The following is a 24,940-nucleotide window of genomic DNA, read 5'->3' on the forward strand; positions in this document are numbered from 1 at the left end:
GTAACATCACACACAGTTTGAACAGTAACACTGTGTTCAAATATGGGGAAAATCAAACGCTGTACTTTAATCAAGCGATTCTTTGGCGTACCGCTAGATGGAGCCATACCACAGTTTGGTAATTGCATTCATTTTACCTTATTGCTATGTGTCCTGATCCCATTTAGATATCAAATATCGGTCTGATTTCAATATCGGATGATGTCGGTTTGCATCTGAAAGCTCTGATACCAGCAGTCCTGCATCGTGTTTACTTGTGCAAAACTGGACAGCCCGGGGTAACATTGATATGTTCCCCCAATAAACACACAAGGTTGCCGTTTTCCCGTATTTCAGTCACGCCATTCACAAAAAGGTAAACATTGTAGGCTAGAAGCTACTAGTAATAAGTGTCCTGAATAGAACAGTATTGCGGTCTAAGACATGACATTTGTCAATATTAGCAAGTATCAAATACTTATAGTTGTATATAGTGTTGTCCCGATACCAATATTTTGGTATCGGTACCGGTACCAAAATATATTTGGATATTTTTCGATACTTTTATGAATAAAGGGGACCACAAAAAATGTCATTATTGGCTTTATTTGAACAAAAAATCTTAGGGTACATGAAACATATGTTTATTATTGTAATTTAGTCCTTCAATAAAATAGTGAACATACTAGACAACTTGTCTTTTAGTAGTAAGTAAACAACAAAGGCTCCTAATTAGTCTGCTGACGTACGCAGTAACATATTGTGTCATTTATCTACCTATTATTTTGTACACATTATAAAGGACAAACTGTAACAATTGATTATTAATCTACTTGTTCATTTACTGTTAATATCTGCTTATTTTCTGTTTTAACATGTTCTATCTACACTTCTGTTCAAATGTAATAATCACTTATTCTTCTCTTCTTTGATACTTTACATTAGTTTTGGATGATACCACACATTTGGGTATCGATCCGATACCAAGTAGTTACAGGATCATACATTGGTCATATTCAAAGTCCTCATGTGTCCAGGGACGTATTTCCTGACTTTATAAACATAATATAAACTTTAAAAAACAAAAGAAGATTTTGTGATGCTAAAAAATATCGACGTAATCATAGTAATATCGACTAGATACGCTCTTGTACCTGGTATCATTACAGTGGATGTCAGGTGTAGATCCACCCATGGCGTTTGTTTACATTGTGATGCCGGTGAGCTATTGTATCCTCCTACGGTGTGTAGTGAAGCATGTTTAGCAATTCCTCGTCCTCCAGTGATAAAGATACTTGTAAGAAACATACTTTATTTGTCGCCATGGAGGCGAGGATTAGTGATTTAGAAGTAGCTAAAACACTGCCGACTGCGGATTGACTTTAGCCAGTGTTATAACTTCCCCTTTATCTTTACTTTTTACACCAAAATGCGTCTGTGGAGGGAGACGTGGCCAGCGCTGCCTGCAGGAGCAAAGGTCACCGCCTCTGTCCATGGTGCTGAGGACAGAGCACCATCAGACGGGGGCGTGGCAGTGCTGACGGCGAGACACAGCTGGCAGGTGATTAGATCTCACAGGTGGTACGTGTTAATCTAATCATCTGTTGTCTTTAACAGTAAGTGGCCGGGAGCAGGAGAGGGAAAGGATACGGAGAAAGATTTTGATAAAAAAAACCTATGTGCATTAAAAACGGTGTTAAAAACTGCACGCTTGGCTCCTGTGGGGGCGGTACTTTTTAGAGGCGGTATAGTACCGAATATGATTCATTAGTATCGCACTACTATACTAGTCCCGGTAAACCGTACAACCCTAGTTGTATATTACTTACAGATACAATGTCTGCAAGGTGCAAGGTTATTAGAAAATACCCACTAACAACTTCATTTAACTGCCGGATGAATTATTGTGACCACTAGGTATCGCCAAAATTTTTTTACCACTCCACTTTAATTAAAGACAGCATAAGCATACTCCAGTTAATAAATAAGTTGGTGTTTTTATACCTCTAAATGCTCTCTGTTTAAGTCATTTCACGTGGTAAATCTTGGTTTAACATTCCACACTACAAAAATAATAAGAATATGTACTATGGGTTGTGTTGATATTGTGTTAGCGAGACATCTCACCTGTCTGGGCAGCACCTTTGGCGATGCCCGCTGCTTGCTTGAGAAAGTAGGAGACTGTGGGCTTGCCAATGTGAAGGTCGTAGGTCCGATCAGGCTGGGGGACACCAAGGGGGGTATCAGTTAGGTGGACTTTTCTTAGCTGATTCCTGCTTCATTTGGGAGGATCACTTCAATAATGAATAAAGCTAAATAAGTTCTGGACCCAAAATCTCTCCACTTGTTTGCCAGTGCTACCATGCAGCATCTGAGTTATGGTGTAGAAAAACAACGGGACCTCCATTTATGAACCCCCTCTTTTATGAACTTTTCAGTTTACGAACCTACAAACCCCAAAAGCAGTGAAGTTGTCACGTTGTGTAAATGGTAAATAAAAAAAGATTTGCAAATCCTTTTCAACTTATATTCAATTGAATAGACTGCAAAGACAAGATATTTAACATTCAAACTGGAAAATTTTATTTTTTGCAAATATTAGCTCATTTGGAATTTGATGCCTGCGACATGTTTCAAAAAAGCTGGCACAAGTGGCAAAAAAGAGTGAGAAAGTGGAGGAATGCTCGTCAAAGACTTATTTGGAACATCCCACAGGTGAACAGGCTAATTGGGAACAGGTGGGTGCCATGATTGGGTATAAAAGCAGCTTCCAGTGTTTCCCACACATTCATTTATTTGTGGCGGCCCGCCACGAAAGAATTAAGGCCGCTACAACATTTTTATTTTTTTAATTTACTTTTTTTTTTTTTTTTTTTTGTCCTGTCCAGCTTTTCAGGCAAATCATATAGTTGATGTGGATGCCCATATTGGCTGTTCAGATTTACTTTACAAAAGAGAAGTGTAGGATCAAGATTTTTGGAGCTCTTTGTTCAGTGGATCAGATGTTTGATGAAGCTCTGTGTCTATCTACCACCACTACTGTTTTCTGTTTATTTGTTACTGACTGTGGCAGGATACCTCTGCCTCTGTTTCACTTTATGTTGCTGGTAAATAATATGGTTGTAGTAGCAGGCTAAAGTTAAATTATTTAGTATGCACTAATTAAAGGGGCAGAGCTTTAAGAGACATTTTAGCTTTTATATTTTTATAAGATATATTTTTTGTAAGAACCACAATTAATAAATATATTTCAGTGAATAACTTATTGTTCAAATCTGTATATAAATATGTACATAAAGTGTTGTAATTATATTGTAAAATGGATGGATGGATGGACATTCAAAACAAAACTGTTATTATTAATAGTAAGTATCCATTTTTTGAGCCTTTTTAGAGAAAATCATATCATTGTAGTAAATTATGCAAATTACTCGATGATGTCATGGTGACCACGCCCATAGCCACGCCCCCACCGCCACAGGTATCTTGGCAGTTTATGGGAAACACTGGCTTCCATGAAATGCTCAGTCATTCACAAACAAGGACGGGGCGAGGGTCACCACTTTGTCAACAAATGCGTGAGCAAATTGTTTAAGAACAACATTTCTCAACCAGCTATTGCAAGGAATTTAGGGATTTCACCATCTACGCTCTGTAATATCATCAAAAGGTTCAGAGAATGTGGAGAAATCACTGCACGTAAGCCATGATATTACGCACCTTCGATCCCTCAGGCTGTACTGCATTAAAAAGCGACATAAGTGTGGAAAGGATATCACCGCATGGGCTCAGGGGCACTTCAGAAAACCACTGTCAGTAACTACAGTTGGTCGCTACATCTGTAAGTGCAAGTTAAAATTCTACAATGCAAAGCCAAGGCCATTTATCAACAACACCCAGAAACGCTGCCGGCTTCGCTGGGCCCGAGCTCATCTAAGATGGACTGGTACAAAGTGGAAAAGCATTCTGTGGTCTGATGAGGCCTTTTTTTAAATTGTTTTTGCCACGTGTTACAATAGTAAAAGAGTGTGGGTACTAGACTGGCCTGCCTGTAGTCCAGACCTGTCTCCCATTGAAAATGTGTGTTGCTATATGAAGGCTAAAATATCAGAAGGGAGACTGTTGAACAACATAAGCTGTACATCAACAATTAGGCGGTCACGTGATTAACTGCACATAAAGTTTCAGCGGCAACAAGCTTAAACTTACATGAACTCCACGTCAAATTTGAGGAAGCACATGGCGGTAAGTAACAGTAGATATTTTGGCTGTCACCGTAGGCTGATGTTAGCTTCCCTGCTATGAATCACTGTCAAATGTACATCGTGTGGGGACATGTATTAACGCACTGCAGCCTCATAGAGACACACACACACACACACACACACACACACACACACACACACACACACACACACACACACACACACACACACACACACACACACACACACACACACACACACACACACACACACACACACACACACACACACACACACGCGCACACGCACGCATAGAAACACCAATCAGAAGTGCACAGTGTGTTCCCAGGTGCAGCCCACACCTATCAGTTTATGGTTTGCGTAAAGGCTAACTTGTTATTTTCCTTTGTAATCTCTGCCTACTGAGCCTATGGTGCTGTTAAGTTTAGTGTTACCTTATCTGAGTTACTGTGTAGAAATATGGGGAAATAACTACAAAAGTACACTTCATTCATTAACGGTGTTACAAAAAAGATCAGTTAGAATAATACATCATGTTGAATATAGAGAACATACAAATCCTTTATTTATTGAATCAAAAATACTGAAATTCCACGACATAGTGAATTTGCAAACAGCTAAAATCATACATAAAGCAAACTATAACCTGCTACCTAAGAATTTACAACAATTCTTCTCAAAAAAAGAGGAGAAATATAATCTCAGAGAAAAATGTAATTTAAAACAGCTGTATGCACGTACAACACTTAAGACCTTCAGTATATCTGTATGTGGAATTAAATTATGGAATGTATTGAAGGCCTACTGAAAGCCACTATTACCGACCACGCAGTCTGATAGTTTATATATCAATGATGAAATCTTAACATTTCAACACATGCCAATACGGCCGGGTTAACTTATGAAGTGCAATTTTAAATTTCCCGCCACACTTCCGGTTAAAAACGTTTTATTATGCTGACGTATGCGTGTGATGTCACGAGGGCAAGGGAAGTATTCGGAGCCCGTAGAAGCTCTGTTTTCATTTCATAATTCCACAGTATTCTGGACATCTGTGTTGGTGAATCTTTTGCAATTTGTTTAATGAACAATGGAGGCTGCAAAGAAGAACGTTGTAGGTGGGATCGGTGTATTAGCGGCTGGCTGTAGCAACACAACAAGGACTACTTACTTGGATAGCAGACGCCTAGCCGATGCTAGCCGCCAAACCCACGGATGAAGTCCTTCGTTGCGCCGTCAATCGCTGGAACGCAGGTGAGCACGGGTGTTGATGAGCAGATGAGGGCTGGCTGGCGTAGGTGGAGCGCTAATGTTTTTAGCATAGCTCTGTGAGGTCCGGTTGCTAAGTTGCTAAGTTAGCCTTAGCGTCGTTAGCAACAGCATTGTTAAGCTTTACCAGGCTGAGAATTATTAACCGTGTAGTTACATGTACATGGTTTAATAGTATTGTTGATCTTCTGTCTATCCTTCCAGTCAGGGATTTATTTATTTTGTTTCTATCTACATTTGAGACAGATGCTATCACGTTAGCTCATGCTAAAGAGCTTCGTCGATGTATTGTCGTGGAGATAAAAGTCACTGTGAATGTCCATTTCGCGTTCTCGACTCTCATTTTCAAGAGGATATAGTATCCGCGGTGGTTTAAAATACAAATCCGTGATCCACAATAGAAAAAGGAGAGAGTGTGGAATCCAATGAGCCAGCTTGTACCTAAGTTACGGTCACAGCGAAAAAAGATATGTATTTCACTGCATTCTAGTCCGTCACTCTAACGTTCCTCATCCACGAATCTTTCATCCTCGCTCAAATTAATGGGGTAATCGTCGCTTTGTCACTCCGAATCTCTCTTGCTCCATTGTAAACAACGGGGAATTGTGAGGAATACTAGCTCCTGTGACGTCACGCTACTTCCGGTATAGGCAAGGCTTTTTTTTATCAGCGAGCAAAAGTTGCGAACTTTATCGTCGATTTTCTCTACTAAATCCTTTCAGCAAAAATATGGCAATATCGCGAAATGATCAAGTATGACACATAGAATGGATCTGCTATTCCCGTTTAAATAAAAAAAATTCATTTCAGTAGGCCTTTAAGTAAAGCAATCAAACAATGTACTAATATGATCCGCTTCAAGAAACTCTTCAAACTTAAAGTGTTTACAAAGTACAAAGAAGAAGAACCATGATAAACATTCTGGATTTGTTCCATCCATCCATTCTTTCATTCTCAAAATAATCTTACTTATCTCATTAGATGTAATATGACTTACTTCACCAATTACTATTTATTTGTTTATTCTTATTGTGATTACTTATGGAGTATATTGTGAATAAATTGAGAACAGGAAGTGAACAAAAGTTTTAGCAACTGTTATGTAAAAGAAAAGGGGTAGGATTAAATAAGCTCTGCTTCTTCCTACTCCTTTTCGAACATGTTGAAAAACGAAACTGGAAATTGTGATGTATCATGTGTGTATGCTTGCATGTTCCAAATAAACTCTAACTCAACTCAACTCAAGTTATTGTGGCTCAATTTGCCTTCATTTTTTTTATGTTAGTGTATTATTATTTAATATATATTATTGTTTTAGTTGCTTAAGAGATATTCCTGGCTCTGAATTTGCTCATTGCTACTTTTATGTTTTTGTGCATTATTTGTTGCCGTCGTCATTAAACAAACTGGTTACTCATCAGTTACTCAGTACTTGAGTAGTTTTTTCACAACAGTAGCGGTTTATAGTCTGGAATTTATGGTATGTTCCAACACTTTAACCCCCGCACGTTAAAGACCATTTGTGAACTGGATTGTGTTCTATAGCGTTCAGTTTTGTGGGTAAATGAGAGACAATGGGAGATTCATCACACTTCAACATATCTGTCATGTAAATGTTGCCCTTGCTAGGCCAGCATTGTTAATAATAATAATACTAATATATTTCATTTGTAAAAAGCACTTTACATTGAGCAAACAACCTCAAAGTGCTACTGTGTATAAAAATAATAATACAAACATAATAAAAATAAATGAAAATAAAAACTAGAACAGCCTAATAGCTAGAACTAGTATGCATATGTAATAGTGTGATGTTGTCTATAAAAAGGCTTTTTTAAAAAGAAGGGTTCTTAAGCCTTTTTTAAAAGCATCCACAGTCTGTGGTGCCCTCAGGTGGTCAGGGAGAGCGTTCCACAGACTGGGAGCGGCGGAGCAGAAAGCCCGGTCTCCCATAGTTCGTAGCTTTGTCCTCGGAAGTTGGAGGAGGTTAGCGGGAAAATTCCTGCGGAAATGTTGATGGGCCTTGCTACCTGTGCCCTGGACCTCTGGTCGTCGGATCCGCCATACTTTTAAGATGGTGCCGAGTCTCTGAATCCAAGAGTTCTAGGTGTGACCGTACAAAATGAGCTACACAGCTAGTCTAAACCTTTAGCATGTGTGCAAACGTTAGCATGTTTCATATACCAACCTACTCAGTGGCCTAGTGACTTTTACTCAAGTGAATATTTGGGTGACTACTCCTTACTTTTACTTGAGTAATACAGTAACAGTACTCTTACTTGAGTACAATGTCTGGCTACTCTATCCACCTCTGCCCCCCTGGGAGGTGAGGGGAGCAGTGAGCAGCAGCGGTGGCCGCGCCCGGGGATCATTTTTGGTGATTCAACCCCCAATTCCAACCCTTGATGCTGAGTGCCAAGCAGGGAGGTAATGGCTCCCATTTTTATAGTCTTTGGTATGACTCGGCCGGGGTTTGAACTCACAACCTACCCATCTCAGGTCTGCTCTAACCACTTGTTGAGTTATAATTCTGCTGTGGTCTAGTATTTATTTATTTATCATTACAACCACCTGTGTGGCGTGAAGTTGTAAATAACGCCGCCCATACCAGTCCTAACAACGCTCAACTTTGTATTTCCCAGAAGAGATGCACCAACGCACAGTCTGGCTGATGAAAGGAGTGAGAAGCAGATATGTTGCTATTCCCTATTCCCACAGCCGCGGGTTGTGCTGCTAAGTTAGGCTAATTATCTCCGGCTTCCGCCTCCATGAAAGTGGCATCCATCCTTTCATGTCGGAGTTTGCCAAATAAGTCAACTCTGCTTGCTTTTAATGGCGAGCGTGGCATTTTAAAATCTCCCTTTGACAAGACAAACATGTTTGAACGTCCTCAGCGGCATGTCCACTTCCCCACCAGCGGGGGGCGGTGCTGGGCTACGAAGCCAGCACATGTACATGCCTCGGAGCTGAATGCATGCTATTTAGAGGATGAGGATTAGGCCTCTTAATGCAAATTACATCACACGTATTCTGCTAAACTCACTTGAGGTGGCAGGGGTGTGGAGGCAAATAGTGAGTGGTGATGAGCGAAGCGATGGCTGAACACGCTCTTTTCAATATCTCTGACTCGCACTTAACGCTTCTTGACTGCTGGGTATGGCTTCATTAATACATGCAGATGGAAAGAAGCAGTGGAGTGTGAATACGTTTACTCGTCTGGCGGCGTTCAGATGTACCTTCACGTTGATCCTGATGGGAAGTGGGATGCCCTCCTTCAGCTCCTTGGTCTTCTCATTGAAGTCCTTGCAGAACTGCCCGATGGGGATGCCTCTCTGGATGGGAGAGAAGATGGATGAGGATCTGGCATGTCTGGCGGGGCCATCCACAATTTCACAATTTTCAACCGTTCCACCGTCCGAACATTCCAAGGACAAACAAGGAACAACGTTGTTTTTTGAACTGGAAAAATTCCCGGTTTTCTCGGAATTCCAGGATTTTCGCAAGACCATTTCTCAATTAAAATGTTACTACTGCAACATTCCAACTCATTCGGAACATTTAAATGTTTTCAAAAAATTCCCACTTTTCCCGAAATTCTCATTAAATTCCTACATTTCCACATTTTTCAACCTATTCAAACCATTCCACCTTCAACATATTCCACTCATCCTGGACATTAAAACTATCATTTTTCAAAGTTCAAAAGAATTCCCGTTTTCCCAAACTTTTTTCTGTCGACTACTCCTTCCACAATTTTCAACCGTTCCACCGTCCAAACATTCAAGGAATTCCGTAATACCATTTCTCAATTAAAAATGTTACTACTTCAACATTCCAACACCAACCATTTCAACTCATTCAGAACTTTCAAATGTTTTAGCATTTTCCAAAAATTCCCGCTTTTCCCGAAATTGTCATTGAAAAGAATGGGACATTTTTCAAACTACAGGAATGATGTGCTCTCCTTCAATAATTCAAAATAATTCCCAGATTTCCTAGAATTCCCAGTTTTTGGAGACATTTTCCCCATTCAAAATGAATTATCCATTTTTCTAACTGCCACCATTTCCACATTTTTCAACCTATTCAAACTATTCCACCTTCAACATATTCCATTAATCCTGGACATTCAAACTATCATTTTTCAAAGTTAAAAAAAATTCCAGGAATTCACGTTTTTCCAAACTTTTTTTTGTCGACTACTCTTTTCACAATTTTCAACCGTTCCACCCTCCAAACATTCCAAGAACAAACAAGGAATAAAGTGTTTTTTTGAACTGGAAAAATTATCCCGATTTTCTCGGAATTCCGTAATACCATTTCTCAATTAAAAATGTTACTACTTCAACATTCCAACACCAACCATTTCAACTCATTCATCCATCCATTTCCTACCGCATATCCTTAGAACATTCAAATGTTTTAGCATTTTCCAAAAATTCCGGCTTTTCCCGAAATTCTCATGAAATTCCCAATTAAAATGTTACTACTGCAACATTCCAACTCATTCAGAACATTCAAATGTTTTCAAAAAATTCCCGCTTTTCCCGAAATTCTCATGAAATTCCTATTGAAAAGAATGGGACATTTTTCAAAGTTCAGGAATGATGTGCTCTCCTTTAATAATTCAAAATAATTCCCAGATTTCATAAAATTCCCAGTTTTTGGAGACATTTTCCCCATTCAAAATGAAGTATCATTTTTCAAAGTGCCACCATTTCCACATTTTTCAACCTATTCAAACCATTCCACCTTCAACACATTCCACTAATCCTGGACATTCAAACTATCATTTTTCAAAGTTAAAAAAAATTCCAGGAATTCCCGTTTTACCAAACTTTTTTTTGTCGACTTTTTTTTGTTGATTTTCTCGGAATTCCGTAATACCATTTCTCAATTAAAAATGTTACTACTTCAACATTCCAACACCAACCATTTCAACTCATTCATCCATCCATTTTCTACCGCTTATCCTTAGAACATTCAAATGTTTTAGCATTTTCCAAAAATTTCGGCTTTTCCCGAAATTCTCATGAAATTCCCATGGAAAAGATTGGGACATTTTTCAAACTATCATTTTTCAAAGTTCCAAAAAATTCCAGGAATTCCTGTTTTTCCAAACTTTTTTCTGTCGACTACTCCTTCCACAATTTTCAACCGTTCCACCGTCCAAACATTCCAAGGACAAACAAGGAACAAAGTTGTTTTTTAAACTTGAAAAATTATCCCGATTTTCTCGGAATTCCGTAAGACCATTTCTCAATTAAAAATGTTACTACTTCAACATTCCAACACCAACCATTTCAACTCATTCAGAACATTCAAATGTTTTAGCATTTTCCAAAAATTCCCGCTTTTCCCGAAATTGTCATTGAAAAGAATGGGACATTTTTCAAAGTTGAGGAATGATGTGCTCTCCTTCAATAATTCAAAAATAATTCCTAGATTTCCTAGAATTCCCAGTTTTTGGAGACATTTTCCCCATTCAAAATGAATTATCCATTTTTCTAACTGCCACCATTTCCACATTTTTCAACCTATTCAAACTATTCCACCTTCAACATATTCCACTCATCCTGGACATTCAAACTATCATTTTTCAAAGTTCAAAAAAATTCCAGGAATTCCCAGAATTCCTGTTTTTCCAAACTTTTTTCTGACGACTACTCCTTCCACAATTTTCAACCGTTCCACCGTCCAAACATTCCAAGGACAATAAAGGAACAAAGTTGTTTTTTGAACTGGAAAAATTCCCGGTTTTCGCAGAATTCCAGGAATTCCGTAATACCATTTCTAAATTAAAAATGTTACTACTTCAACATTTCTCGACCGATTTGAAACATTCCAACACCAACCATTTCAACTCATTCAGAACATTCAAATGTTTTAGCATTTTCAAAAAATTCCCGCTTTTCACGAAATTTCCAAATTTCCATGAAATTCTGATTGAAAAGAATGGGAAATTTCGTAAAGTTCCACAACTCCCACATTTTTCACCCGATTCAAACCGTTCCAACTTCAAAATATACTGCCTTTTTAAGAATTATGTGCTCTCCTTCAATAATAAAAAAAAAAATCCCGGATTTCCAAGAATTTCCAGTTTTTGGAGAGATTTTCCCCATTCAAAATTAATTATCCATTTTTCTAACTTACACAATTCCCACATTTTTTAACCGATTCAAACCATTCCACCTTCAACAAATTCAATTCATCCTGGAAATTCATTTTCCACATTCAACAAATTTCCAGGAATTCCTGTTTTTGTCTAACCTTTTTTCCAACATTTTTTAGTGCTATGACTACTTTCCCATTTTTCAACCCATTTCAACCGTTTTACTGTCAAAACATTCTTCTTCGTCAGGACAAAAAAACAAGTTGGTTTAAGAACTTGAAAAATTCCTGCTTTTCCCGAAATTCCCAAATTTCCATGAAACTCCCATTGAAAAGAATGGGACATTTTTCAAAGTTCCACAACTCCCACATTTTTTATCAGATTCAAACCGTTCCAACTTCAAAATGTTCAGCCTTTTAAGGAATTGTGTGCTCTCCTTCAATAATTCTAAAAAAATCCCGGATTTCCTAGAATTCCCAGTTTTAGAGACATTTTCCCCATTCAAAATTAATTACCCATTTTTCAAACTTCCACAATTCCCAAATTTTTCAACCAATTCAAACCATTCGACCTTGAACACTTTCAATTAATTCTGGAAATTCACATTTTCCACATTCAACAAATTTACAGGAATTCCTATTTTTGTTTAACCTTATTTCCAACCTTTTTTAGTGCGATAACTCCTTTCAATTTTTTCAACCCATTTCAACCGTTCCACCGTCAAAACATTCTTCTTAGTCAGGACAAAAAACAAAGTTGTTTTTTGAACTGGAAAAATTAATTTTTTTTTCGGAATTTCAGGAATTCCATAATATAATTTCTCAATTAAAAATGTTACTACTTGGACATTTCTCGACCGATATGAAAAATTCCAACACCAACCATTCAGAACATTCAAATGTTTTAGCATTTTCCAAAAAATTCCAGCTTTTCCCGAAATGTCCAAATATCCATGAAATTCCCATTGAAATTAATGGGACATTTTTCAAAGTTCCACAACTCCGACATTTTTTTTATCCGATTCAAACCGTTCCAACTTCAAAATATTCAGCCTGTTCAGGAATTATGTGCTCTACTTCAATAATTCTAAAACATTCCTACAATTTCCAGTTTTTAAGAGACATTTTCCCCATTCAAAATGAATGATCCATTTTTCAAACTTCCACAATTCCCACATTTTTCAACCGATTCAAACCATTCCACCTTCAACACATTCAATTCATCCTGGAAATTCAAATGTTCCACATTCAGCAAATTTCCAGGAATTCCTGTTTTTGTCTAACCTTATTTCCAGCCTTTTTTAGTGTGATGACTCCTTTCACATTTTTCAACCCATTTCAACCAATCCACTGTCAAATCATTCTTCTTAGTCAGGACTGGAAAAATTCCCGTTTTTATCGGAATTTCAGAAATTCCATAATATAATTTCTCAAATAAAATTGTTACTACTTCGACATTTCTCGACCGATTTGAAAAATTCCAACACCAAGCATTCAGAACATTCAAATGTTTTAGCATTTTCCAAAAAAATCCCGCTTTTCCCGAAATTTCCATGAAATTCTGATTGAAAAGAATGGGACATTTTTCAAAGTTCCACAACTCCTAAATTTTTCACCCGATTCAAACTGTTCTAACTTCAAAATATTTAGCCTTTTTAGGAATTATGTGCTCTCCTTCAATAATTCTAAAAAATTCCCGGATTTCCTAGAATTCCCAGTTTTTGGAGAGATTTTTTCCCCATTCAAAATGAATGATCAATTTTTCAAACTTCCACAATTCCCACATTTTTTAACCGATTCAAACCATTCCAATGTCAACACATTCAATTCATCCTGGAAATTCAAATTGTCCACGTTAAACAAATTTCCAGGAATTCCTGTTTTTGTTTAACCTTATTTCCAACCTTATTTAGTGCGATGACTACTTTCACATTTTTCAACCCATTTCAACCGTTCCACTGTCGAATCATTCCTCTTAGTTAGGACAAAAAACAAAGTTGTTGATTGAACTGGAAAAATTCCAGTTTTTTTCGGAATTTCAGGAATTCCGTGATATCATTTCTCAATTTAAAATGTTACTACTTCGACATTTCTTGACCGATTGGAAAAATTCCAACACTAACCATTCAGAACATTCAAATGTTTTAGCAATGTCAAAAAAATTCCCGCTTTTCCCGAAATTCCCAAATATCCATGAAATTCCAATTGAAATAAATGGGACATTTTTCAAAGTTCCACAACGCCCACATTTTTTATCCGATTCAAACCGTTCCACCTTCAACACATTCAATTAATCCTGGAAATTCACATTTTCCACGTTCAATAAAGTTCCAGGAATTCCTGTTTTTGTCTAACCTTATTTCCAACTTTTTTAGTACAATGACTCCTTTCACATTTTTCAACCCATTTCAACCGTTCCACTGTCGAATCATTCCTCTTAGTCAGGACAAAAAACAAAGTTGTTTATTGAACTGGAAAAATTCCTGTTTTTTCGTAATTTCAGGAATTCCGTAATATCATTTCTCAATTTAAAATGTTACTACTTCGACATTTCTTGACCGATTTGAAAAATTCCAAAACCAACCATTCAGAACATGCAAATGTTTTAGCATTTTCCAAAAAATTCCCGCTTTTCCCGAAATTCCCAAATATCCATGAAATTCCAATTGAAATAAATGGGACATTTTTCAAAGTTCCACAACTCCCACATTTTTTATCCGATTCAAACCGTTCCACCTTCAACACATTCAATTCATCCTGGAAATTCACATTTTCCACGTTCAATAAATTTCCAGGAATTCCTGCTTTTGTCTAATCTTATTTCCAACCTTTTTTTAGTGCGATGACTCCTTTCACATTTTTCAACCCATTTCAACCGTTCCACTGTCGAATCATTCTTCTTAGTCAGGACAAAAAACAAAGTTGTTTATTGAACTGGAAAAATTCCCGTTTTTTTCGTAATTTCAGGAATTCCGTAATATCATTTCTCAATTTAAAATGTTACTACTTGGACATTTCTTGACCGATTTGAAAAATTCAAACACCAACCATTCAGAACATTCAAATGTTTTAGCATTTTCAAATAAATTCCCGCTTTTCCCGAAATTCCCAAATATCCATGAAATTCCAATTGAAATAAATGGGACATTTTTCAAAGTTCCACAACTCCCACATTTTTTATCCAATTCAAACCGTTCCACCTTCAACACATTCAATTCATCCTGGAAATTCACATTTTCCACGTTCAATAAAGTTCCAGGTATTCCTGTTTTTATCTAACCTTATTTCCAACCTTTTTTAGTACGATGACTCCTTTCACATTTTTCAACCCATTTCAACCGTTCCACTGTCGAATCATTCCTCTTAGTCAGGACAAAAAACAAAGTTGTTTATTGAACTGGAAAAATTCCCGTTTTTTTCTGGATTTCAGGAATTACGTAATATAATTTCTCAATTTAAAATGTTACTACTTCGACATTTCTTGACCGATTTGAAAAATTCCAACACCAACCATTCAGAACAGGGGTCACCAACGCGGTGCCCGCGGGCACCAGGTAGCCCGTAAGGACCAGATGAGTAGCCCGCCGGCCTGTTCTAAAAATAGCTCAAATAGCAGCACTTACCAGTGAGCTGCCTCTATTTTTTAAATTTTATTTATTTACTAGCAAGCTGGTCTCGCTTTGCCCGACATTTTTAATTCTAAGAGAGACAAAACTCAAATAGAATTTGAAAATCCAAGAAAATATTTTAAAGACTTGGTCTTCACTTGTTTAAATAAATTCATAATTTTTTTTTACTTTGCTTCTTATAACTTTCAGAAAGACAATTTTAGAGAAAAAATACAACCTTAAAAATTATTTTAGGATTTTTAAACACATCTACCTTTTTACCTTTTAAATTCCTTCCTCTTCTTTCCTGACAATTTAAATCAATGTTCAAGTAAATTTATTTTTTTTATTGTAAAGAATAACAAATACATTTTAATTTAATTCTTCATTTTAGCTTCTGTTTTTTCGACGAAGAATATTTGTGAAATTTTTCTTCAAACTTATTATGATTAAAATTCAAAAAAATTATTCTGGCAAATCTACAAAATCTGTAGAATCAAATTTAAATCTTATTTCAAAGTCTTTTGAATTTCTTTTAAAATTTTTGCTCTGTAAAATCTAGAAGAAATAATTATTTGTCTTTGTTAGAAATATAGCTTGGTCCAATTTGTTATATATTCTAACAAAGTGTAGATTGGATTTTGACCTATTTAAAACATGTCATCAAAATTCTAAAATTAATCTTAATCAGGAAAAATTACTAATGATGTTCCATAAATTATTTTTTAAAGATTTTCTCTTCTTTTTTTCGGTTGAATTTTGAATTTTAAAGAGTCGAAATTGAAGATAAACTATGTTTCAAAATTTAATTGTAATTTTTTTCGTGTTTTCTCCTCTTTTAAACCTTTCAATTAAGTGTAAATATAATTAATTATTAATAATAACATAGAGTTAAAGGTAAATTGAGCAAATTGGCTATTTCTGGCAATTTATTTAAGTGTGTATCAAACTGGTAGCCCTTCGCATTAATCAGTACCCAAGAAGTAGCTCTTGGTTTCAAAAAGGTTGGTGACCCCTGATTCAGAACATTCAAATGTTTTAGCAATGTCAAAAAAATTCCCGCTTTTCCCGAAATTCCCAAATATCCATGAAATTCCAATTGAAATAAATGGGACATTTTTCAAAGTTCCACAACTCCCACATTTTTTATCCGATTCAAACCGTTCCACCTTCAACACATTCAATTCATCCTGGAAATTCACATTTTTCGCGTTCAATACATTTCCAGGAATTCCTGCTTTTGTCTAACCTTATTTCCAACCTTTTTTTAGTGCGATGACTCCTTTCACATTTTTCAACCCATTTCAACCGTTCCACTGTCGAATCATTCCTCTTAGTCAGGACAAAAAACAAAGTTGTTTATTGAACTGGAAAAATTCCCGTTTTTTTTCGTAATTTCAGGAATTCCGTAATATCATTTCTCGATTTAAAATGTTACTACTTGGACATTTCTTGACCGAGTTGAAAAATTCCAACACCAACCATTCAGAACATTCAAATGTTTTAGCAATGTCAAAAAAATTCCCGCTCTTCCCGAAATTCCCAAATATCCATGAAATTCCAATTGAAATAAATGGGACATTTTTCAAAGTTCCACAACTCCCACATTTTTTATCCGATTCAAACCGTTCCACCTTCAACACATTCAATTCATCCTGGAAATTCACATTTTCCACGTTCAATAAATTTCCAGGAATTCCTGTTTTTGTCTAACCTTATTTCCAACCTTTTTTTAGTGCGATGACTCCTTTCACATTTTTCAACCCATTTCAACCGTTCCACTGTCGAATCATTCCTCTTAGTCAGGACAAAAAACAAAGTTGTTTATTGAACTGGAAAAATTCCAGTTTTTTTCGTAATTTCAGGAATTCCGTAATATCATTTCTCAATTTAAAATGTTACTACTTGGACATTTCTTGACCGATTTGAAAAATTCAAACACCAACCATTCAGAACATTCAAATGTTTTAGCATTTTCAAATAAATTCACGCTTTTCCCGAAATTCCCAAATATCCATGGAATTCCAATTGAAATAAATGGGACATTTTTCAAAGTTCCACAACTCCCACATTTTTTATCCAATTCAAACCGTTCCACCTTCAACACATTCAATTCATCCTGGAAATTCACATTTTCCACGTTCAATAAAGTTCCATGTATTCCTGTTTTTATCTAACCTTATTTCCAACCTTTTTTAGTACGATGACTCCTTTCACATTTTTCAACCCATTTCAACCGTTCCACTGTCGAATCATTCCTCTTAGTCAGGACAAAAAACAAAGTTGTTTATTGAACTGGAAAAATTCCCGTTTTTTTCGGGATTTCAGGAATTCCGTAATATAATTTCTCAATTTAAAATGTTACTACTTCGACATTTCTTGACCGATTTGAAAAATTCCAACACCAACCATTCAGAGCAGGGGTCACCAACGCGGTGCCCGCGGGCACCAGGTAGCCCGTAAGGACCAGATGAGTAGCCCGCCGGCCTGTTCTAAAAATAGCTCAAATAGCAGCACTTACCAGTGAGCTGCCTCTATTTTTTAAATTTTATTTATTTACTAGCAAGCTGGTCTCGCTTTGCCCGACATTTTTAATTCTAAGAGAGACAAAACTCAAATAGAATTTGAAAATCCAAGAAAATATTTTAAAGACTTGGTCTTCACTTGTTTAAATAAATTCTTTTTTTTTTTTTTACTTTGCTTCTTATAACTTTCAGAAAGACAATTTTAGAGAAAAAATACAACCTTAAAAATTATTTTAGGATTTTTAAACACATGTACCTTTTAACCTTTTAAATTCCTTCCTCTTCTTTCCTGACAATTTAAATCAATGTTCAAGTAAATTTATTTTTTTTATTGTAAAGAATAACAAATACATTTTAATTTAATTCTTCATTTCAGCTTCTGTTTTTTCGACGAAGAATATTTGTGAAATTTTTCTTCAAACTTATGATTAAAATTCAAAAAAAATATTCTGGCAAATCTAGAAAATCTGTAGAATAAAATTTAAATCTTATTTCAAAGTCTTTTGAATTTCTTTTAAAATTTTTGCTCTGTAAAATCTAGAAGAAATAATGATTTGTCTTTGTTAGAAATATAGCTTGGTCCAATTTGTTATATATTCTAACAAAGTGTAGATTGGATTTTGACCTATTTAAAACATGTCATCAAAATTCTAAAATTAATCTTAATCAGGAAAAATTACTAATGATGTTCCATAAATTATTTTTTAAAGTTTTTCTCTTCTTTTTTTCGGTTGAATTTTGAATTTTAAAGAGTCGAAATTGAAGATAAACTATGTTTCAAAATTTAATTGTAATTTTTTTCGTGTTTTCTCCTCTTTTAAACCTTTCAATTAAGTGTAAATATAATTAATTATTAATAATAACATAGAGTTAAAGGTAAATTGAGCAAATTGGCTATTTCTGGCAATTTATTTAAGTGTGTATCAAACTGGTAGCCCTTCGCATTAATCAGTACCCAAGAAGTAGCTCTTGGTTTCAAAAAGGTTGGTGACCCCCGATTCAGAACATTCAAATGTTTTAGCAATGTCAAAAAAATTCCCGCTTTTCCCGAAATTCCCAAATATCCATGAAATTCCAATTGAAATAAATGGGACATTTTTCAAAGTTCCACAACTCCCACATTTTTTATCCGATTCAAACCGTTCCACCTTCAACACATTCAATTCATCCTGGAAATTCACATTTTCCACGTTCAATACATTTCCAGGAATTCCTGTTTTTGTCTAACCTTATTTCCAACCTTTTTTTAGTGCGATGACTATTTTCACATTTATCAACCCATTTCAACCGTTCCACTGTAAAAACATTCTTCTTGGTCACGACCAAGCGGAGTGAAGGCAAAATGGATGGATGACATTAAGTCGACATGTGGCCGACACGCCTCCTCGCCGCTGGAATCCAACAGCCCAAAAAGTCCAATAAAGAATCTAATTATTACGGGCGGAATTTCAATTGGCCCTCACCCCGCCATCCTTCCCGGAGGCAAGGCGCTGATTGAAACCTTCATTTGGGAGATGAGGGAAGGGGAAACGAGGCTGTTTCATACTGAGCCACCTTCCCACTCTAATCACCCATCTGATGAAAAGTCAGCCATCCCGAGACGTTTTTCCGTGAAAGGACGACAAAGGCATTAATTTGAGGTTAATGGAGTAGAGAGTTCTCTGAACTCCACTAAAGGCTCATAAATACACCGCATGAATGTGGAAAATGAGTCTTTGTAACAATACAACATTACTGGTCACTGTGCAGATGGGGAAGACTATTGTTTTGTTTAATTCCGCCGTAAGATAATGAAAATCATTCAATCCTCCAGAGCGTTCATTTGCTTTCTACCTTGTCCTCCCTGCTGTGCTTGTTAATAGTATTCCCACCTCAACCTCACTACCTTGTATACATACACCCTTCCTTCCCTCCGCAGCACCATAAAACAACATAACCAGGGTAAACAACAAAGGAGAGGGCTATTAATTAAACATGGATTCAAATAAAGGTTGTGAAGCAGAATATGAATCTGACATAGGCACTGTTGGTGTAATGATCTCTTTTGACGAATCTGCCGCTGCCTTTTTATGCCGTACAAAGCAGAGAAAAGCCCCCACGCCCCGGCCTGACCCGCCGGAGATAATACCCCGGGCTTGCGCAATGTGCTTAAGCGCAGACAATAGGCAGACAGCGGTGCTAAACATAGGCGGAGAAAAGGACTTCATGCACAAACAGAGCTCAGTTGAAGCAAACACACACAAAGAGAAACACCCGGAGGGACCACAGTGATTACGGTCGCATCGGAAAATGCAAACCGATGAGATGAGAAAGGGGCCAAGACTTGGGACTATGAAACAGACTGAGGACTCAGATGTTGAAGAGTGTGGCAGCTGAAGAAGAAAGATATGGTCCAAACGTAGGGGACAAATCCAGGAATGGGACAACGCAATCCTCACATTTGTTAGCAATCATTTTTTTAATGATAGAACGTTGTATCTTGTCTAGGAATGAACTTTGGATATACTTCAGAGTAGACACTGTACAGCTTGTATAGCAGTACATACAGGACTGTCTCAGAAAATTTGAATATTGTGATAAAGTTCTTTACTTTCTGTAATGCAATTAAAAAAACAAAAATGTCATACAGTGTTTCCCATAAACTGCCAAGATACCTTTGGCGGTGGGGGCTGGCTGTGGGCGTGGTCACCATGACATCATCGAGTAATTTGCATAATTTACTACAATGATTTCATTTTCTCTAAAAAGGCTCAAAAAATGTATACTTACTAATTAATAATAACAGTTTTGTTTTAAACGTCCATCCATCCATTTTACAATATAATTACAACACTTTATGTACATATTTATATACAGATTTGAACAATAAGTTATTCACTTAAATACATTTATTAATTGTGGTTCTTACAAAAAATATATCTTATAAAATATAAAAGCTAAAATGTCTCAAAGCTCTGCCCCTTTAATTAGTGCATACTACATAATTTAGCTTTAGCCTACTACTACAACCATATTATTTACCAGCAACATAAAGTGAAACAGAGGCAGAGGTGTCCTGCCACAGTCAGTAACAAATAAACAGAAAACAGTAGTGGTGGTAGACAGACACAAAGCTTCATCAAACATCAGGGGCCGTACTTATCAAGCTTCTTAGAGTGCCATTTTACACTTAAGTCCTGAGAATTTGCGAAATTTAGTCCTACTCTCAAACTTAAGAATAAAAGCTTTTTATCAACGTTCTTAAGTCTAAGAATCACTCCTACTCTCCACGATATTTAAGAGACCTTCAGAGGTGTCTTAAGTGGTTAGGAGTTGCCAGCAGGGGATGGCACTGAGGCGAGAGAGACGTGCGCGAACATTCAGGGAGCGGAACGATGTTCTGGATTTGTTTGATGACGAGCAGCTGATCAAACGGTATCGTTTAGACAGAGCGGGTATTATTTTTGTCACAGATTTAATACTTTTCGATTCCATGTTGATTTCTGCATGTGGCTGCAGTGGGCTAGTATATATAGAGCCACCCACACCAGTTTCAAATTAGTTGCCTAATTAATGAATTGGAAAGAAAATGTTATGACAGTAGCGTATGTGTGTGGTCGTGAGGTGAGTGACGTCAGTGAGTGTGTGGGCGACAGAAGAGAGGGAGCGGTAGCGTGAGTGCCGGCGGGGACTAGTTTGTTTTGTATTATTTTGTAGTTTATTGTCAAAATATACACTCCCATTGTCCACTTAAATATTTCCAAGATATTTCTTTATTCTTAGACAACGGATTCCCTTCCGTGATTGGTCATTTCTATGGACACAGAAATGACGTCACCTAAAATTCCATTTACGGCACATAGTAATGTCGTAATTCAGCTCTGAGTGTGACACTTAAGATTCAGTCCTACACTTCGCTGAAAGTGTGAGTAAGACGCTTGATAACTAACTTTTAAGTGCAGCTTTCAGCGAAGAATTTATTTACTCTTAAGTCAACTCTTAGCAGACTTCTTAGGAGTAATTCTGAGAAGCTTGATAAGTACGGCCCCTGATCCACTGAACAAAGAGCTCCAAAAATCTTGAACTTTAGACTGCCATCAGTTTTACTCTCTACACTTAACCATGTGTTTCCTACTGCCTGCAGACTTTGCACCCTTTGTTATATACACATGTTGTGTTTCTAATATAAATACATTTAATAAAGTCAAATACAAATAAGGCAACAAGAGAAGTATCCTACACTTCTCTTTTGTAAAGTAAATCTGAACAGCCGATATGGGCATCTACATCAACTATATGATTTGCCTGAGAAGCTGGAGAGGACAAAAAAAAAAAAAAAAATATATATATATATATATATATTTTTTTTTAAATTTATTTATTTATTTTTTTTGTGGCGGACGTAATTCTTTCGTGGCGGGCCGTCACAAATAAATGAATGTTATGGAAACCGGCCTTTAGCTCATTTGCATTATTGGGTCTGGTGTCTTTCAGCTTCTTCTTCACAATACCCCACAAATTCTCTATGGGGTTCAGGTCAGGGGAGTTGGCAGGCCAATCGAGGACAGTAATGCCATGGTCAGTACACCAGTTACTGGTGGTTTTGGCACTGTGGGCAGGTGCCAGATCATGCTGGAAAATGAAATCATCATCTCCATAGAGCTTTTCAACAAATGTTTGATTTTGTTTTGCTGTTATAAATCTTTTTTTTTTACTTGGTCTGAGGAAATATTCAAATTTTTTGAGATAGGATTTTTGAGTTTTCTTAAAGGCCTACTGAAATGAGATTTTCTTATTTAAACGGGGATAGCAGATCCATTCTATGTGTCATACTTGATCATTTCGCGATATTGCCATATTTTTGCTGAAAGGATTTAGTAGAGAACATCGACGATAAAGTTTGCAACTTTTGGTCGCTGATTAAAAAAGCCTTGCCTGTACCGGAAGTAGCGTGACGTCACAGGTTGTGGAGCTCCTCACATCTGCACATTGTTTACAATCATGGCCACCAGCAGCGAGAGCGATTCGGACAGAGAAAGCGACGATTTCCCCATTAATTTGAGCGAGGATGAAAGATTTGTGGATGAGGAAAGTGAGAGTGAAGGACTAGAGGGCAGTGGAAGCGATTCAGATAGGGAAGATGCTGTGAGAGGCGGGTGGGACCTGATATTCAGCTGGGAATGACTACAACAGTAAGTAAACACAAGACATATATATACTCTATTAGCCACAACACAACCAGGCTTATATTTAATATGCCACAAATTAATCCCGCATAACAAACACCTCCCCCCTCCCGTCCATATAACCCACCAATACAACTCAAACACCTGCACAACACACTCAATCCCACAGCCCAAAGTACCGTTCACCTCCGCAAAGTTCATACAGCACATGTATTTCCCCAAAGTTACGTACGTGACATGCACACAGCGGCACGCACGTACAGGCAAGCGATCAAATGTTTGGAAGCCGCAGCTGCGTACTCACGGTACCGCGTATCCAACTCAAAGTCCTCCTGGTAAGAGTCTATGTTGTCCCAGTTCTCCACAGGCCAATGGTAAAGCTTGACTGTCATCGTTCGGGAATGTAAACAATAAAACACCGGCTAGGACGTAGCCGCTACGTGTGTGTGTTGCTGCAGCCGGCCGCTAATACACCGCTTCCCATCTACAGCTTTCTTCTTTGCTATCTCCATTGTTCATTAAACAAATTGCAAAAGATTCACCAACACAGATGTCCAGAATACTGTGGAATTTTGCGATGAAAACAGACGACTTAATAGCTGGCCACCATGCTGTCCCAATATGTCCGCTACAATCCGTGACGTCACGCGCAAACGTCATCATACCGAGACGTTTTCAGCAGGATATTTCGCGGGAAATTTAAAATTGCACTTTACTAATCTAACCCGGCCGTATTGGCATGTGTTGCAATGTTAAGATTTCATCATTGATAGATAAACTATCAGACTGCGTGGTCGGTAGTAGTGGCTTTCAGTAGGCCTTTAAGCTGTATGCCATAATCAGCAATATTAAAATAATAAAAGGTTTGCAATATTTCAGTTGATGTGTAATGAATCCAGAATGTATGACTTTTTTTCTTTTTTTTAAATTGCATTACAGAAAATAAAGAACTTTATCACAATATTCTATACTGTATATACAGTACAGGCCAAAAGTTTGGACACACCTTCTCTTTCAATGTGTTGTCTTTATTTTCATGACTATTTACATTGTAGATTGTCACATCAAAACTATGAATGAACACATGTGGAGTTATGTACTTAACAAAAAAAGGTGAAATATTAGGTAATATATTCTAGTTTCTTCAAAATAGCCACCCTTTGCACACTCTTGGCATTCATTCGATGAGCGTCAAGAGTTACCGTATTTTTCGGAGTATAAGTCGCACCGGCCGAAAATGCATAATAAAGAAGGAAAAAACATATATAAGTCGCACTGGAGTATAAGTCGCATTTTTGGGGGAAATGTATTTGATAAAAGCCAACACCAAGAATAGACATTTGAAAGGCAATTTAAAATAAATAAAGAATAGTGAACAAAAGGCTGAATAAGTGTACGTTATATGAGGCATAAATAACCAACTGAGAACGTGCCTGGTATGTTAACGTAACATATTATGGTAAGAGTCATTCAAATAACTATAACATATAGAACATGCTATACGTTTACCAAACAATCTGTCACTCCTAATCGCTAAATCCCATGAAATCTTATACGTCTAGTCTCTTACGTGAACGAGCTAAATAATATTATTTGATATTTTACGCTAATGTGTTAATAATTTCACACATAAGTCGCTCCTGAGTATAAGTCGCACCCCCGGCCAAACTATGAAAAGAAACTGCGACTTGTAGTCCGAAAAATACGGTAGTCACCTGAAATGGTTTTCACTTCACAGGTGTGCTTGAAGCTCATGGAGAGAATGCTAAGACTGTGCAAAGCAGTAATCAGAGCAAAGGGTGGCTATATTGAAGAAACTTGATTATAAAACATGTTTTCAGTTATTTCACCTTTTTTGTCAAGTACATAACTCCACATGTGTTCATTCATAGTTTTGATGTGACAATCTACAAAGTAAATAGTCATGGAAATAAAGAACACGCATTGAATGAGAAGGTGTGTCCACCTGTATGATTCAACACATAGCTATTGTTGCCTACAAAGCTGAAAACACAGGTGAGTATGCAAGACAACTGTGTCTGGTCTACAATCAAACA

The 24,940-nt window shown here is 36.9% G+C and overlaps 1 protein-coding gene across 1 annotated transcript in view; it reads right to left on the reverse strand.

Moving 5' to 3' along the window:
• mrpl11 (mitochondrial ribosomal protein L11) overlaps positions 1-24,940 on the reverse strand; it is a 243,340-nt gene that overhangs the window by 16,633 nt on the left and 201,767 nt on the right. Inside the window, exons 3-4 of the mRNA XM_062044285.1 lie at positions 8,711-8,806; positions 2,107-2,200 (exon numbers count right to left, since the gene is read on the reverse strand). Of these exons, the coding sequence (XP_061900269.1) occupies positions 2,107-2,200; positions 8,711-8,806 (190 nt within the window). The remainder of the gene's footprint in view (positions 1-2,106; positions 2,201-8,710; positions 8,807-24,940) is intronic.

This window comes from Entelurus aequoreus, linkage group LG04 (assembly GCF_033978785.1).
Source record: "Entelurus aequoreus isolate RoL-2023_Sb linkage group LG04, RoL_Eaeq_v1.1, whole genome shotgun sequence".
Classification (NCBI taxonomy): domain Eukaryota; kingdom Metazoa; phylum Chordata; class Actinopteri; order Syngnathiformes; family Syngnathidae; genus Entelurus; species Entelurus aequoreus.